This window comes from Podarcis bocagei, assembly GCF_964188305.1.
Source record: "Podarcis bocagei genome assembly, chromosome: 12".
NCBI classification, from domain to species: Eukaryota; Metazoa; Chordata; class Lepidosauria; order Squamata; family Lacertidae; genus Podarcis; species Podarcis bocagei.
In genome coordinates this window covers 49,584,389-49,601,194 of record NC_138137.1, presented here as the reverse complement: position 1 = coordinate 49,601,194, position 16,806 = coordinate 49,584,389, and the positions used below count along the sequence as shown (strand labels likewise).

Below are 16,806 nucleotides of genomic sequence, written 5' to 3'. Positions count from 1 at the left end.
ATTACGCAAAAGCAACAGTTAAACAAAGTCGTAGAAAGGAGGCTCTGAGTTACAGAAAGATAAAATCTTCCAGATTACTTTCCGCTAACTCCAAAATGTTCAAAAATTTGGAGGCTACCATTGTTTATTTAAACGGGGCTCACTTCCAATTACCAGCGTGTGGGGACTTGACGTGCTCGCGCAATTGAAGTAACCTATTTATTTTAAAATTCACAATACTGCATTGAGCAACGCAGTTTGCTGAAATGACTTGTGTCTTAACCCCACCCCCCAAGTATTTTGCATTCTCCAGTTGAGTCCAGCTGTCGAGCGCTAAAAATAGTCCAGCGTTACCAATGCTAAAATGTTTTTTTTTTTAAAAAAAAAAAAAGCAAGCAAACAGACCCGCAGACAACACTAAACAGCACGGATAAATACTCGATGAGAGCGATGTAGTACGTTAGTATATGTTTGTGAGGCTTTTTATCTTCTTGTCTTCAGCTGAGACTTCCGAAAGGTCTGCTTGATTTGCTACCCCCCATTTTTGCTCCCTTTTAATCTGAAGCAATTCCAGGATTAATGACCCCCACAGGACGCCCCCAAAGAAAAAAGAAGTCCGAATCCTACCACCAGGGCGAGACCGGTGGAGATTCAGCGAGAGGGGAGTTAGGGACCCAGCCTTCCACCCACCTACCCCGCCGCCGCCAGCTCCTTGCCCTCGGGGCCGCTGGCCTCCCGATCCTCGCGTCTTGCTCTCTCCCACCCCTTCCCAGGTTTTCTGTCCCGGCTTTGCCTAACCCTGCTTTCCCTTCTTTCCACCCAACCTCTTGGGTTCCCCGCACTTGCAACGGGCCTCCGGGAGAGAAGGCGAAAAGCGCTGAGCCGCCCGCCTCAGGGTGGGCAACGTCTGCCTTGGAAATCTTAAAAAGGGCAGGAGCAGCTGCCTGGACGCCGCCGTGGATGTTTTGGCTTCATTTTTGTCTTTGGCGCTGACTGGATCATGTGCCGTCACTCTCCAGCCCCTCCCCCATCGTCAGAGTTTGTTGACAAAAGCTTTTCTCTTGCTTTCTTAAGGTTGTTGTTCTCATCACCATCATCACCATCACCATCGCTTTCTCCTCCTCGGCTGGTTTATGGTGTGTGTTTAAAGCTGCACTCACCCTCCAGCGTTTCAGTGACCTTTGGGTGACTTTCACAAATTCAAGAGCAGCCAAGCAAAGATCCCGCGGATGGCATGGAAGAGATGGTTATTTTGGTTCTGTCTGCAGGCAGAGTGTTTAGCGGGAGGTTTGGGGAGGAAAAAATCCTTCGCAGGCCGAAGGAGGAGACGCTCAAGGATAGGGCTGGCCCCGTGGAGGGGGCCTTCTTTGCAACTCCGGTGAGGAGCACTCCTTGCAGACTCCAGACAGACCTTAATGCAACATTTGGAGTTCTTATTATTTGGATTTTTTTTAACAAGATTAAAAATGGGAGGGCTGTATCTATTCCGCGTGTGTGTGTGTGTTCGTCTGTGAATAACCCTATCGCTTGATTATTTTGATTAGAGCTGCTTGGGGGAAGGGGGACTCTCACGTCCTCCTGCCTGTCAATGGGAAACCTCTCTGTTTAATATTGTTTTTGAAGCTGGAATAAATGATCAAAGGCTCCTGTCCAGTTTTCAGCTGAATGAATCAATTATCATACCGTCTTATGTTTATTGCACTGCAGTTACCAATAATAGCAGCCCCAGTGCAGTCTGGCATTTAAAAAGCCCCCCCCCAACAGGAACCCCCGATATTTGCCCATCTTTTCCTGCAGTCGAGGCTCCGGGATTACAAAAGAGGGGGCTGGGACTGGTTGGTGTGCGTGTGCGCGCGCAGAGAAATAGTAAGACAAAAAGACGGCGAAAGAGAGAGTCTGCTTTAAAATTAACTGCCTCTGATTCTTCCTCTCGCTCCCACCCCCCCCAAAAAAATAAATCGGTAACACAAAAAGTCCCTTTGTATCGCTCTGGTTCATTTAATATTATTTATGCATTTTGCAAGGAATTGTGGGATTTCGCCCCCTCTCATTCTGTCTTCTCCTTCCCCCTCCCAACTCCAATTGTAAACAATATAGGAACCCCCCCCACCCCCACCAGTGTGTACTGGAGCCCTTCTTCAGGCGAAGATATAAAAGGAAACAGATTAGCAAGACAAGGGGTGATGAATCTATCCCTTGTTTAGAAGACGAAGGTATTCCTGCATTCCTTCTTTTTTATATATATTAAAAAAGGCTCTTGAGAAGCAGAGGACGCTGCAGCTTTAAAATCAGGAGGTGGGGGCATTGGGAAACGAGAGGAGGGGGGCTGTTCCTGTCATTTACTAGAGTGCTACTGTATCACGTGTGCAAAAGGCTCTTCTGTCATTGGCCAAAGGCACGTGTCTAGGATACCGGCCTTGCAACGTCACTTGAGGAGCTCTATTAAAAATAAGAACAAAAATCCAGAGTGAAAGTATTTCAGGTTCAGTTTAAGTGGCTTCTAAATTTACACCCCCACTATAGGTAGTCAGGGAAAGCGAGTCCGGAAGAGCAAGAGAGAGAGATTCCCCTCTTATCTCCTCCTGTACAACTTGGAATATTTGGCTCAAAGGCAGGGAGGAAGCCAGAGATCGGCTGTGATTGTCCAGATGCCTCTGTGTGTCTCAAGCCTGCGCTTGCCTTGTGCGCTGTAGAGAGGAGGAAGGCACTTTCTCCAGCTCAGCAGAGGGGGCTCCATTGACTTTTCCCCCGTGGAAGGATCGTCACCATTTTTTGTCAGGTTGCCGCCAGTCTCTTCTCCACCCTCGGAAGCCGGACAAGAGTGGGGGCGGGGGTGGCGGATGAAAGTCCTAATGATGAATACATTGCGGGGCAAAGAACGCAGGAGGGGGCTGCAGAACTGAAAGGCTGGAAGGGGGCAGAAGGAGGAACCAACTACAGCAGCCGAAGGGAGAAGGAGAAGCGGCGGCAACATATATATATATAAAATATTTTCAGTTATATCTGGCTCGCTTTGCAAAGTCTGGATTTGGATTGCTCCGCGGACCAGGGCGGAAGGGGGTGTGGAGGGGGGTAACCCAAACCGAGCAGCCCCGAAGCGCGCGCAGACAAAAGCGGGAGGGGAACAACATTTGGGGACTCCGTGTTCAGCATGGAGGAGAACGAGCAGCGCCCGGGCGCCGAAGGAGGCGCCGAACAGCCGCCGCCGCCGGAGGAGTCCAGCAGCGGCAGCGACGGGGAGCCCAACCGGCGGAGGGCGATGCTCCTGCCCCGGGTGCTCCAGGAGCCCGGCAACCATCCGCACCAGCACCCACCGCACCGAATCACGAACTTTTTCATCGACAACATCCTGCGGCCGGAGTTCGGCCGGAGGAAAGACGGCGGTACCTGCGGCGGCGGCGGCGGCAGCAGCGTTAACCCGGAGCAGCAGCAGCAGCAGCAACAGCAGCTCCTCACCGCCCGGAGCCCCTCGGCAGCGCCAGCCTCCGGTTCCCCGACCGACGGAGGAGGAGGAGGAGGCGGCGGCGGCTCCAAAGCTCTAGCCCCGGCTAAGAAAGGCGGCGACTCTGGCGCGCTCGACGGAGCCTTGAAGTCCCGCGGCAGTGGCAGCAGCGGCGGTGGCGGCGGCGGCGGCGATCAGTCGCTGAGCTCCGACTCGGACAGCTCCCAGGCCAGCTCCTTCCCCAGCGCGCAGCCCATGCTGTGGCCAGCCTGGGTCTACTGCACCCGCTATTCGGACAGGCCTTCGTCAGGTAAGCAAACAGCTCTGGACCAGGTCGCTGGCCTCTCGAGAAGAGGGTCTCTGGACCCTCCACCCACCTCCCGCCCGCGAGCGAAAGAGCGGGCGACTTGGCTGCAAGGCGATCGCGGCGAAAGGGGGCGGCGGGTTGCAATCACCCTTTGCAAAATAAGACAGTTTTACAAAGTTATCTGCTTTGAAACAAACGTGGGGAGGCAGCGGCAGGCGTGGGAGGGATTTTGATACAGTGAGGACGAAACTCCAGGAGGGCGCGGGGAGAAAGAGCCGAAGGCTCGAGCCGCACACAAAGCGATTTCCTTCTTGGCAGCTGGGAGAAATAGCCGGGATCTGAAGCCCAGGAGGCTGTTTGCAAGGTGGGGTTTGTTTTCATTCCCCCTTCTCTCCGTTTACCAAGAAGATAAGATGGAAGAGAAGTCTGTAGCAATCCTTGGAGGCGTCCTATTCTGCCCCCTTCTTTGGCTAGCTAAGCTGCTGGTCGCCAAGGCCCGACCTGTGAAGTTGTCTTCTCCGGCCTCTAGAAATAAGCAGGCCTTGGAAGTATTTTTCTTTCCTCCCTGGCTTCTCGTGCGGAGCAGCCGCGCTCGAAAAGGCCCTGGAAGTTATTGCAGAGCCGCTGAAAAGGAAGACTTGCTTGCTTGCAGGGGTGGGAGCGAAGTGGGGATCTCTCCAGCCCTGCCTCGGGAAGAGAGAGCCGGGACGAGGAGCCGCCGAGTGCCTGGAATGCCCTTTATCGTCAGGGACACTCGAGGGTGTTTTAGTCTTCCTGAACGAGAATTGCAAATTCGCTCAATAGAATTTTCTTGTTTTAAAACAATTGGATCTCGATTTTTGTTTTATTTTTCCGAAAGGACTTTCCACCTTGCTTGCAATATATTTTATCGTCGAATAAATTCATAGGTGTTAAAAATGAGTTAGAGAGACAGCAACCTCCTTCGCTGCCGGATAATATTCCCGTCTGATTTGAAATTTACTCCATTGTTCTCCAGTCCCTTTCTTTGTTAATATTTAATTATCATAGATTCTCACCATGGCCCAAACCACCGAGTAAGTTAAACCCTGTCGAAAGATGCTTATAATACGACGGAGAATATTTCCCATCAGAATAATTACCATTCTTAAGTGTAACATTTGGAGAAAACTGCAAGGCGATCTAGTTTAAAACTAACGTTTAAATTTTAATGTGCATTGCACTGTAGAAAGGGTATCTCTAAAATGTTGGGGTCAATGTTGTTAGAGGAAAAGAAGAGTTCTAATTTGTAGTTTTGTATGAATGCATTATATTTCTGTTTTTAAAGAAGGGGAAAATGCATTCAGTGTATTCAATGCATTCAGTATGGAGCTGGCAAGAAGGATGAGAGTTGTGCAAGCTCCTGCCTAGGGGAGAATTTAATTCCGAATATTTTTCTGATTACTTTCCAAAGGCAAGGGAAGTAGGGCGGATTTGTGTTTGTGTTGTTTACATTTAGTGCATTCCGGGGTTAAGGGAGTTAAAAACGGGGCAATCTTGAAGAGGCTGTTGTGAAGATTGTTCTCACCATTCCTTTTTGAAGCTCCGCTTGGTTCACCTTTTGAAAACGTGAGAGAAAACTTCCCTCTCCCCCTCCCTCCCCCCCCCCGTCGCCCCGGGATCTCCAAGTCATTTTCTCAGGCGATTTCCCCTCCCCCACCCCAATCCGCCAGCCTCGTAATTATTGGGGAAGGCCGCAAAGGCTCTGCCAAGAAGCGCCTCTCGGACAGGCCTGCCACAGCCGGGAGTTAAGGGGCTTCCATGGACGTGAGTAGCGGAGGAAGGAGAGCGCCATCGTGGGTTGGCACCCAGCTCGAGAACCAGGCTGTGGCCTAGGCCAGGCTGCGGCGTCGCCCCGGCCCGAGACGGGCCTAGTCGCTAGGGAGAGAAAGCGAGAGGAAGCGAGCTCTGCCCTCCAACTGACGCGCCCCCAGCAGCCCGGTTGGCGGGGGAGCAATGCGGACCATGTGTCTGCGCGCTCGCAAACCGGTTTCGCGCGGGAGCCCCGGGGGCAGCAGCCGTGGTAAAACGGCCCCGAGGGAGGTCAGGCGAGGGTGCGCAAAGCCCCTCGGGGAGCGGGCACAGCCACCCATAACAAAGGGTGGTAGAGGCTGCATGGAGCTGGTCCCCGAAACGCGCCTCCTCCGCAGAGAAAAGGAGCCCCACGCAGGCCTCCCGCAGAAATGGAGCTCATTCCCTGGCCATCTTGGCGCTTGCTTATCTCTCCACACCCCCACATCCCCGGAGAAAAACACGCAGTGAACTTGGGGGGGTGATGCGAGGGCACTGCTCTGGGTAAGGCAAAGGCCCCCTTGTCCTTGGCCTGGGTCCGCCTCTCCCCCTTGGCTCTCCCTCCCTCTTCTTGGACCCCACCTCGCACACACCCTTGGGATGGGGGCGATCCAGCCCCTTTCCATTTGACAAGGCAGGCCCTGCTTGGAGAAAAAGCGAGAGGGGCATTGGTGGCATGCGCTGAACTTGGTCCCCGAGGGGCAGAGGGAACCAACTGGCACGTAGCTTCGAAAAGCGAAGGACATTTGAGACTCTCTTTCTGCGTCTCTCGCTCCCTCCTCCCCGCCCAAATTCCCTCGCCCGGTGCTGCTAATTGAATTAAGCTTCCAAGCCAGGGCACGTTCTGGGCTCCCTTCCAAAGCGCCCCTCCACTCAACCTCTCTCGCTCTCTGTGTCTCCTTCTCTCGCCACGGACCGCAGGCCCCAGATCCCGCAAACCAAAGAAGAAGAACCCCAACAAGGAGGACAAACGTCCCCGGACAGCGTTCACGGCGGAGCAGCTGCAAAGACTCAAAGCGGAGTTTCAGACGAACAGATACTTGACAGAGCAGAGGAGGCAAAGCCTGGCTCAAGAACTCAGCCTCAACGAGTCTCAGATCAAGATCTGGTTTCAGAACAAGCGGGCCAAAATCAAGAAAGCCACCGGCAACAAGAACTCCCTGGCGGTTCACCTCATGGCACAAGGACTGTACAACCACTCCACGGCCTCGAAAGACGGCAAGTCAGACAGCGAGTAGATGGGGGGGGGGTGAGCCAGGGGAGGGGAGGGGAAGGGGCGAGTCAGAGTTTATACGATGCAATAATTTAATTAAAAACAAAAACAAATAAGGGCCAGTGTATAAAAAACTATACCAGCATAAATAGTGGGGAAATATTGTGTATTAGATATAATTCTGCAATATTCTGTGTATATATATAATTTACAGGTAAGGTGTTGTAAAAAAAATATCCAAAATATCTGATTATAAAATATTTTTTGATTTTCTTTTTGTTCTATGGAAATTTTAGATGCTAACTTTATCAATTTTTTTAAAAGCTTAAGTTACTTTTTATAGACTTAAGCACTGTTTTAAATGGACATTGGACACTGTTTTTTGAAATTCAAAATATTAAAGACAACTTTTGCTGAAGTCCAAAGATTTTTATTGCTGCATTTCACGAGGCTGTGAACCGAATAAATAGTTATCCTATTTGTTCTATGAGTTTTAACGTTTCTTTTTTTCTTTTCTTCCTCTTGTGTTTGCCTTTGGGATGGGTATAGAAGAACTTTAATTATCACAATATAAATTATAAGCTAACTATGTAAACATGCTGCCCGTTTGCAAGTAACACATTCAGAAATCGGGGGAAAGAAGTACTGAAACATGATGTTAAGCCTTAGGAACGTTTCTTGAATTTATCCTCATTTCTCCATTAGACTGGAGTAAAGGATGTGTGTGTGAGTGAGGGGAGGTAGTATTTAGAGACTCAGAAAAAGTTGGTAAACAAATAGTGGCCGACTTCAATCAAGGACATGTTAATTCGGTAATTATTCCCGCCTAAGGAGCGTGATGGGAAAAGTTTAGAATAAAACCTCGTAACTTCCGGGACCGTGTCCTGGGAAGTAAAAAGGGAAGAAGGGTCTTTTCTTTGTAGTTTTAGGATGGACATTGCCCAGTGTGAGAAGCCAGAGGGAGGGTAACCCCACACGCTTCGGAGCTTGCCTTGCTGTTGTGTCCCATTAGCTCATCCCATTCCCATCAGCTAGTTCCCTACATACATTGTTTTGCTTTGGCGCTTGCTCGTTGCTTCTTTTTAAAGTGCTGCTCAGAAAGCAGCTTGGCCTGGCGCTTTAGCTTTGCAGTGCTGTGGACAAATGTACCAGGCCCCTGTGGCATTTGTGGGGGCGGGGAGCCAGTGTATGTGTATATGTTTGTGCACATAAGAGAGTTGGGGTGAGGAGTCTGCATCACTAGCTTTTGGGCTAGGGAAAGCTTTTCCATGCAACCAGCCTGGCTCAGGAAAAGAACAAATCTAGAGGAGGGAGGGTGGAGAGAGAGTTAGGGCACCTTTTCAGCTTAACTGACTTCTATTATGCAAGAGGATATAAAAGGAGGAGGGTTAGGGTTGTCTCTAAAGTCTCTTGGTTAGAAACTGGCCTTTTCTTTTAAGGGGAAATAATCACTAGCCCATGTTGGAAAAAAGTTGCCTTTCATTCCCAAAAATGGGAGAGATTTTTAATTGAGCACATACATTATGAAGAATTGTGAAGAATTCATAAAAGTCATAATGATTTTTGTGTATTTCTTATTGCCCCCCTTTCCTTGCCCAACATTTTTAAATTTTCTGATTCTAATGTGAGATACAGTGAAGCTAATTATTTGTATTTTATTCAGAATTTTCTCCCACACTTCAACCCTTCTTCTTTTCTTGGGGAAAGGAAAAGTCTCCAAAATATTGGCCAGAGGTCTCACATGGGAGGATGCTGTACAATTATTCAGGACTATAGTCTTCTTGATTGTTGAGGTTAAACTTCTCGCTTTGCCTTAAAAACTCTCTTTATTTCACAATTATAGTAGACACATATTGTACATAGTAGTATCAACTTTGAAAAGAAAGTATACAACCAATGCTGTAATTTAAAATTCTGTGAATAACCATCAGCTGCTTAGGAGACAGAAATCAATGACATTGCCTTTTAGCAAGAAAACAAAGGTGTTTTTCAGTTTATAAAACATGTGCATTTACAATTCGCAGTATCAAATATTTATAAACTTATGAAATATGAATGTTTCTATTTACAACTGTGGTCTCAAAATTGTGGACAATTTCACTGCATTTTGTGTGTTTAAATCTTTGAAGACTGCATTAAATAAAAAAACCACATTTATTATGAAATCTAGAATGCGTGCATCAAAACTTTGAACCGGAGCAATATATAGTCCTTAAAGTTGATTCCTGAGTCCTAAGGGAATTGTACATAGGTGTAAAAGAGTTGTGAATGTCAAGTTAGAAGAACAACAATTTTGCTACCAGATGGTTAATCGATTTGTTGAATAATTAAGAAACTTTAGATAATACATCTGTACATGAGAAGGGCAAGCAAACTTTTAAATATTAGAACTTGGAAGCATTCAGGGCTAGTAATATATAACATGACAGTAATATATGTACAATATGTTTTGTACATATAACAAGTTTCCTCTTTTGTGAATATATATACGTTTCAATGTCTGAACAGCTGGGAAAGTGATTTAGAAAAGTATGTTTGCAAAACCTAAAGTTATATAAATTCATAAATACGAATCCAATGACAATAATATCCAATTTGAATTTAATATTCTGGTGGGGAGGGTAAAATAAATGTGGTTCTCATTTGCTTTAGTGCAATAAAAGAGATGTTATTCCCAAATATTTTGGCAATATTTCTTAAGGAGGATTCTTTTAAAAAGAAAAAGAGGCTGTAGACCAAAATTATATTACTAGACCTTGTTTCTGCTATAAGAGGTCAATGCTTCAAAATGTTAAACACAAATGGTATCTTTGAACTTGCTTTTTCATCATTCTTAAAACATATTTGGCATTTCTACCTACCATGCAATAAATAAATAAATAAATAAAGTCCAATATTCTTGGGAGTAAGCCCAATTGAACTCAGTGAGACTTACTTCTGAGTATATAGGATTGCCTTGCATTCTGAATTCTTCTAAACCTCGCTGCAACTTCCCAAAGCAAATACCGTATAGACCGTTAATATATACAATCAATTCATTGCAGTGGCTTTAGACAATATGCCAAAAAAGCAGGAATATTTGTAAAACTAATATTTAAAGAGACTGAGCAGGCTGTCGTATCCTTTTTGGAGAACATAACAGTCTTGCAGGAAATACTGTCTGCTCAAGATCCAGACAGAAAATACCAACACGAAGCCACTCAGGTTCCATGAGCTGTATACCAAGTCAAGTGTATTGCACGAAAAGGGGAATTATTTCAGCACACCCATCGAGATACAAATACCTTACAGGGCAGCCTTTAGTATGCAAACGCATTGGCTGACAGGGGAGTCTGTGCAACCCGATCCAAAGGGCTTTTGCTTATTCGGAAGTACGTCCCACTGTGTTCGATGGGGCTTACGCCCAAGCAGATGTCCGTAGGATTGAAGCCTTAGAGAGCAGCCGCAGAAACTACCACAATCGCACAAAGTTTGCAGTTGGAATGGGAAACTGCAAGAACTTAAGACTTTCGGGGGAAATCAGCAGTATTAGGAGGAGGAAGAGAATATGTTTTGAGGCAGCTTGAACTGCAAGCTTACAACAGGCCACCAAGAATTACGCTGCCATTCCGCGCGGAGAAAGAGGCCTTTAAACAGGAATGCGAAAGCGAAAAAGCGAACAGGGCCGAGTGTGGGCTGTTCTGTTCAAAGGGGCACGTCCTGCATATTGAAAGTTTCAGCCCTTGTAAAACTGGATCCGGATGAAAGCGAAGGCAAACCACAAAACCTCTAATTTAACTCGCTTCCCCACTAAAAATAAAGACTGTACAACGACAGATATGTTCATTGCATAAATCACTACTACACTCAAGTCAGCCAAATAACACAACAGTTGTAACTGCTCACATGTAGAACTGCATTAACTCTGAAAATACGGTGTGTTTCTACATCTTAGGAATGCATATAGATTTTAATGCGTGGGCAGATACGGTACACAAAGTTAACTGTACATATGATCACCTACAACCCAGTTAAACCAAAGTGCTTCTATTTAAATCCAGTTTTAGTCCCACTAAAATCAATGGGACCAAATCAGCTTAAATCCTACTACTTAGTTTTAATTGGGTTGCAGTTTAACTTGAGGGTGCAGGATGTAGAAACGAAGCCATGCATACATTTAAAAGTATCTGCAGGCACACAACCATCCGGATCTTAAATTCCATAACTTAGAAGGTTTCTGAGACGAATGCGACCAATCTACACCTGTAATCTACTCTCAAACCAATTTACTTGGTAGTAAGTTCCATTGATTACAACAGAATTTACTTTCTTAACAACGTTTAATTGCTTAAGAAAAAGTTTTTATCATTCCAGGATTTTAACAGAGCACTCACAAATAATGGTATTTCTCATGGAAATAAATTAATCATATCAAACAGCAAGCCCTATAAGAAAGTGATATCACGTATCATTTGACAAAAGTGTTTTTTGAAAATTAAAAGCATAATAATATGCAATTAAGTTTTATATGGATCTTAACTTCAGGCAGGTAGCTTGTTTTATAAGCAATTTCTTTTTCGACACTACGATCTGCTCCAGGAACCGCTCCATAGTAATACTGCATTCTATAATGCCCCACACAGGCAATATTCCAGGCACTATATATGCAAATGTGCTTGCCCTATTGTGCCATAGGTATAAGGTAAAAGAGATGGATTCGTTGTTTATTTACACTAGCGCAGTCCTACAAAGGGTAATAAGACTACTTCTGTGCAAGTGGTCAGTGAGTCGCCCCCTCAGAGGGCGAAACTATTTAGCAAGCTTGGGGTTGTGGCAAAAAGTCATTCTGCATCCCGCTGATTTAATATCCGACCTGTCTATTCAATCCCCGCCCATGCAGCCATACAAAGTGCCCCTGGGATATCATGATTTCTAGACCAGCATCTCTAACTATGAAATGCTAAGTAAGGAGATAATGTAAAGATGGCACAACTTAATTTGGTAAACATTCAGACTGATTTCAACAAAATAACCAAGCAAAATAATTTTATGACATCTGGGATAAGAAGTAATGCATGTTTTCTAAGATTTCTCTAGCACTTTCATACGGATAACAGCCTAGGAAAATCCAGGCATTGATAAGACCAAGTCGTTTCTTGAAGGCTGGAAAAGGATCTGAAAGCCTCAGTACCTGGCTCCAAGCGGGGCATTCCTTTTGACTTACTGGTTTAAATACCTCAACTGTGGCCAGGATTTCAGACTCCTGGAACATCCCAGGAGCTCTTTTGTGGTGTGAGAAGGTGCTGGGAAGTCCCCAGGGCTCACCCACCAGCACTGGGCTAACTAGTGTAGACTCTGGGTGTGATTTTCTAAGCAATAGCCTACCTTAGGTTTAGGGTAAATTTCGAACTACGAGGAAGTGCTTGGGCGGCGGTACAGCTATGTTTCTGTACAACCGTGTGGGAGCCAGAGTGACCTAGTTGGAGGGAGCAAGAAGAAACTTGCGCGATCCAGCTTGGTTGACCCTAAGATCCCGGCCTCTTAGAGTTGACACGGTTTCTTCTCTCCCACTTCTTCACATTTGGTCTTTTTTGAGTTGCAGACCAAGATACAACTTGCTTTGGAACAAACTGAGGAAGAATGCAATCAATTTGCGTAAAATTTCCCATTTAACCAAAAGGGCTACTCCAGTGTAAGTGGCTTGTGATTTACAATCTGGTAGATCGCGTGGGCCTCATTTGCTGCTCCTGTTTAAAGCATCGTAATGCATTTTTCGTTGATATGCCAGTTTAGGCTCGTTTTAGTGTTTTTAATAGTAAAATCAACACCAGCTCATTGATTTATTTCAGCCAAGACAGAATGATTACAGTTTAAGAAGACTAACATAAAAATAATGCTCTTTCTTCCTAATATGGACTTCCACTCCCACCTTCCTTCTCACTGTTGAATTTGTAGCTTTTGTATTTTTGATATAGTTTAATGCTATAACTTCTGTAAAGCACGGACTTTCCAGGCACACACAAGAGTACCTAGAACCACGCGTGATTTTATTTGCCTATGCCTACGACACTACTGGGTCTATTGGAAATACACCATGCATTTGTCCAGTTAATAAATATTTAGGGAAAGGAAGAGAAGCGAGGCTCAGCAACAGACCAGCTGGTCGGATGCAGAACTGTCATTGCTCCAAGCGCCAACACAAGTCCTTCTACAGCATCGGGTCCGCCTACAATACTTTATTTAGAAAAACCTTTCTGGATTTTCTTCTGTGTGGAAAACAAGCTGTTTCATTAGGCCCTTCCTTCAGGCTTTGACAGACGCTGCGGTTGCAATGTAAATGCTACCATCTTTCCCAGGACATCTTTCCTCCTCTGAATCTCTAGATCCAACTGCCAGGCTGCAGAGAGCTTTCTCGGCGGCGTCTTGATTTCCCTGGCAAGCGACACCGTGCTTTAGCGGCAGCATCGCCAGCGACGGCGGCATCTACTTGCTGTCTCATGTTGCTTTACTTCTCCTGAACAATCCCGATTATTTTCTTCCTCTCCACTTCTTCCAACTAGATGCCAATCTTTTGTCGAACTCTGATTTCGTAGAATTGGGATACCTTAATCTGGGAAAGATACCCGTTCATTTCCTCCACGGAATCTTCCAACAGACCTTCTTAAGAAGGAAAAATTTGAAGTTTTGCCGAAGTCCATCAGTTGTGATCTCTTTTTAAAAGCCTCAGGACTGCCCAGTTCCTTTTTGTCTCATGTATCTTACACGATATGGTATCTTCTACAGAGGTGTTTCAGTCAAAAGCAACTGCCTCCAGTTCATTATACCTTTATAAATAGTTACAGTGGTTTTTTTTGGCGGGGAGGGCAGTTGGGATGTTGAGCATTGTAAGAGATTATCAAGAACAAGAAGCCAAAATTATAAAATGCATAATTTCAGCTCTGACCTGTTCTCTGCTGCTGTTTCTTGTACACTGGAAAGGTAAAGCAGCCAAGAATCTTTAAAGATCAAAGACTAGATTTGCTAAAGACTTTACAAATTTATTATAAGTTTTTGTGGATCACAGTCCACTTCTTTTAAATTCCAGTGCAGAAATGAGTGAAGGATCTCCTTCTCTGGTTTCTCATACGTACTTGACAGTATCAGGACCCATCTGATGCACTGTTTTAACCCAAAACTTGAAGTAAGTAGCAAACTTCCTAATTTTTCTCCCCTCCAGCGATCCTGAAGCTAAATAAATACAAAAGAAAGCAAGAGAATGCATGCATGCATGTGTGTGCGCATACAGAGGAGCCTATATCATTTCATATTTCTGTCTATCTTTCATCTGCTTGTGAATATAACTGTAATAACACCAAGAGAAGCTATTCTACTTCCCACCCCCCAATGGAGCTGGGTCTAAGTAACCCTTTTAAATGTAATTGGTGTTCCTATAGCTAAAACATAATAGGCTTTGATTACATGCTAAATAGAATCAAATGTAATCCTTGAGTTAATTATGTGGAGATAATTTTATAATTATATCAATTCAATTTAAAAAGCAATGCATTGTAACGTCACATTCTAAATGGGGAGTAATGACTCCAAATAAAATACTCATTAATTTGAAGTATCTCAAACTCACATCAGGCTTTCTTTCTCCCAACTCCCATCTCTCTTAAATAGCAAATGGGAACATACATTTATCTCATCCATTGTCACATTACCTGTCTCTGCTCATATCCAGAAAGTGGAAAACACTGGAAAATCACAGACAAAAGAGGCTGTCTGAGAAGAGCATTTCCCAGCATTGACCTGCTCTCAAATGCTAAAGAAGCTGATCTGCATTTCTATTCTGCCTGGCTTGTATGTGGAAGTAACGCCCAACGGTCACTGACTTGATGAGCTAGAGAGAGAGAATGTGCTTGTGTCTCACAGACACTCTAACTTACTATGAATAGAGTCTGTGGCCAGAAGACTGGGGTGAAGGTCAAAGCCTATGTCACAGCTGCAGGTGGGCTCATTTCCTCTCCCTTTGTTCCCTTCCTCTTCCACAAAGTCATCTCACACCTTTAGGGTAGAGGTGTCCACTTCCCCACTTAAGTTTGAGGGGATTCACATAACAGATGCAATCTACTCTGAACAATGCAGAAGAAATAGAATCAAAATAATGACCAACTCTTGAGAAAATTCTGTAATGACGTGGAATGGAGGCAATGGGAGTGAAGATGAATAAGTGTTTCAGTAAATATCACATAGCCAATATGCACAGAGGACCTCCATTTTCTTAATATTCTCCCTCCCCTGGCCCAGAACCCATTTGCCTCTGAAACACAAAAGTATTACCAGAGGGGCACAGCATCAGCTTGCTTCCATCTAGTGCAATGGTGCCTTTACAAGAAGCCAAGTGATATGAAAGGACCATGTGGAGAGGCAGCAGCACAGTTTCAGAATGCAGGAAGTGTAAGGTACAAAACTTAAATGTCAAAGTTCATCAAGGTAAATAATCTGTAGTTCCATGCTACAGTTTGTACCACAATGGCAATAATTTAACGAAGATCAATTTACACAAAGCTCTAGATGCACTAAAAAAAACACCAGGTAAGAATTTATTTATTTATTATTGCTAAGTCAAGGTTTGGAGCTTGCTGCCCCTTTTCAGTAAAGGTTTAAGCATCCTGTCCCTTCCCCCACAGAGTTAGTTCATCCGTACATTTTTTTAAATGCTTCCTAGTCAAACTTGAATATGCAATGAAGCTCCAGAGCTTTGTGGCGGAAATATAATTAAACTGGTGAAAGATGTAAAAGATGAAGAATGGGGATGACATCAGGCCGATTTCACACTTGGCACTCGGATGGCTGGGCCCAAGCCGTGCTCTTGCCATGCAACACAGATCAAAGTGCACTGCCACTGCTAAAAAGGCAAAAGGGGACTTAAGTATGCTAATCCCCAGGACAAATATATTTTAATCTTGTTAGAATACAAGTTAATGCTGCAGCTCAGTGGCTGAACTTTGTCAGAGTGTAGAGATCCACTTTTACTTTAGTTATGAATGAGGTAGACCTCCTGGTTTATTCATACTTCATAAAAAGTAAGTTTGCTAAATGAACCCCCTTATACTGATCACTATGAGTTTCCATTAATGAAAGATGAGGCCCACAATTTTGAATGACTAGCTGTTGTGAATCCTTAACCTGAGATGCCTCAAAAAGAGCCCAAATTTTGGAACTGATCAGTACCCCAATGGCTAAAAAAATCAATCTGCCTTAAGGTGTTTCAAAGAGACAGCTAAAAGTGAGGCACCAAAATCAGCCATAATTTTTCCAAATATGGACTGTAAGACTATCAGCATTCCTAGTCACAGTTAAAATAAAGATTGGCATGGAAATATATTGATTCCCAAGAAATAATTTTGATGAATTTTGAGGAGCTTTCCCCACAAATCCCATACAACTGAATTCTACATTTACTCATTTTTAAAAGTGTTGTTAAAATAGCCAGTGTGTTTGAATGGTTAGCTTCAGTATGCACTGGGAAGTTCTCCTGCACAAGCCCCATTGTACTCTTGCAGCTCCCTTTCAATTGAATGGGGCTTGCACAGAAGAACTTCCCAGGGGACTGTGCCCTTTGTGTTTTTATTGTGGTCTGCATATGAAGGAATGTATCTATTCTAGGCTGTACCCTAGAAGAATTGGAAGTAATTGCCATTTAATTAAATAAATTTAACATTTACAAGACTCTTTTTAGGATTGAGGTACTGTACAACTTCTCTTCAGTTAGATTCTGCATCAAGATAACAATTCAGTTCTAGTATGCTTTTCTTTTCCATAAACAAATTGCCTAGAACATTTATTCAAGAATGTTTAAGGAAAAAAATATTTCAAAGTCATTAAATTAATTTATTGAATTTCCTATCAATAGGGAAAGTTCTAAATACAGTGCTTTTTTCAGGGGGTACGCATACCCCTAAACATTTAGTGAATCTAAGTTTGGCCTCATTGAGGGGCAGTATTTCAATATGAGCTGGAAAATGAGAGTGCCCCTTAGCATTTTTTAAAGGAAAAAAGCACTGTCTAAATACATAAAGAAAACCAAATCTC

General features: G+C 44.5%; 1 protein-coding gene and 1 long non-coding RNA gene across 3 annotated transcripts in view; one reads left to right on the top strand and one right to left on the bottom strand.

Annotated features, from left to right (window-relative positions):
• LOC308569778 overlaps nucleotides 1-16,806 on the bottom strand; it is a 94,827-nt gene that overhangs the window by 68,963 nt on the left and 9,058 nt on the right. The gene's annotated exons all lie outside the window — the stretch shown is intronic.
• On the top strand, nucleotides 2,114-8,636 carry EN2 (engrailed homeobox 2). Of its 2 annotated transcripts, XM_081164177.1 has the most exons (3): nucleotides 2,114-2,192; nucleotides 2,503-3,731; nucleotides 6,459-8,636. In XM_081164177.1, the coding sequence occupies exons 2-3, from the start codon at nucleotides 3,131-3,133 to the stop codon at nucleotides 6,773-6,775; spliced, it is 918 nt and encodes a 305-aa protein (XP_081020303.1). In that variant the 5' UTR covers nucleotides 2,114-2,192; nucleotides 2,503-3,130; the 3' UTR covers nucleotides 6,776-8,636. The 2 variants fall into 2 exon arrangements, with proteins under 2 accessions (XP_081020303.1, XP_081020302.1); XM_081164176.1 differs by lacking the exon at nucleotides 2,114-2,192 and having other exon boundaries at nucleotides 2,450-3,731.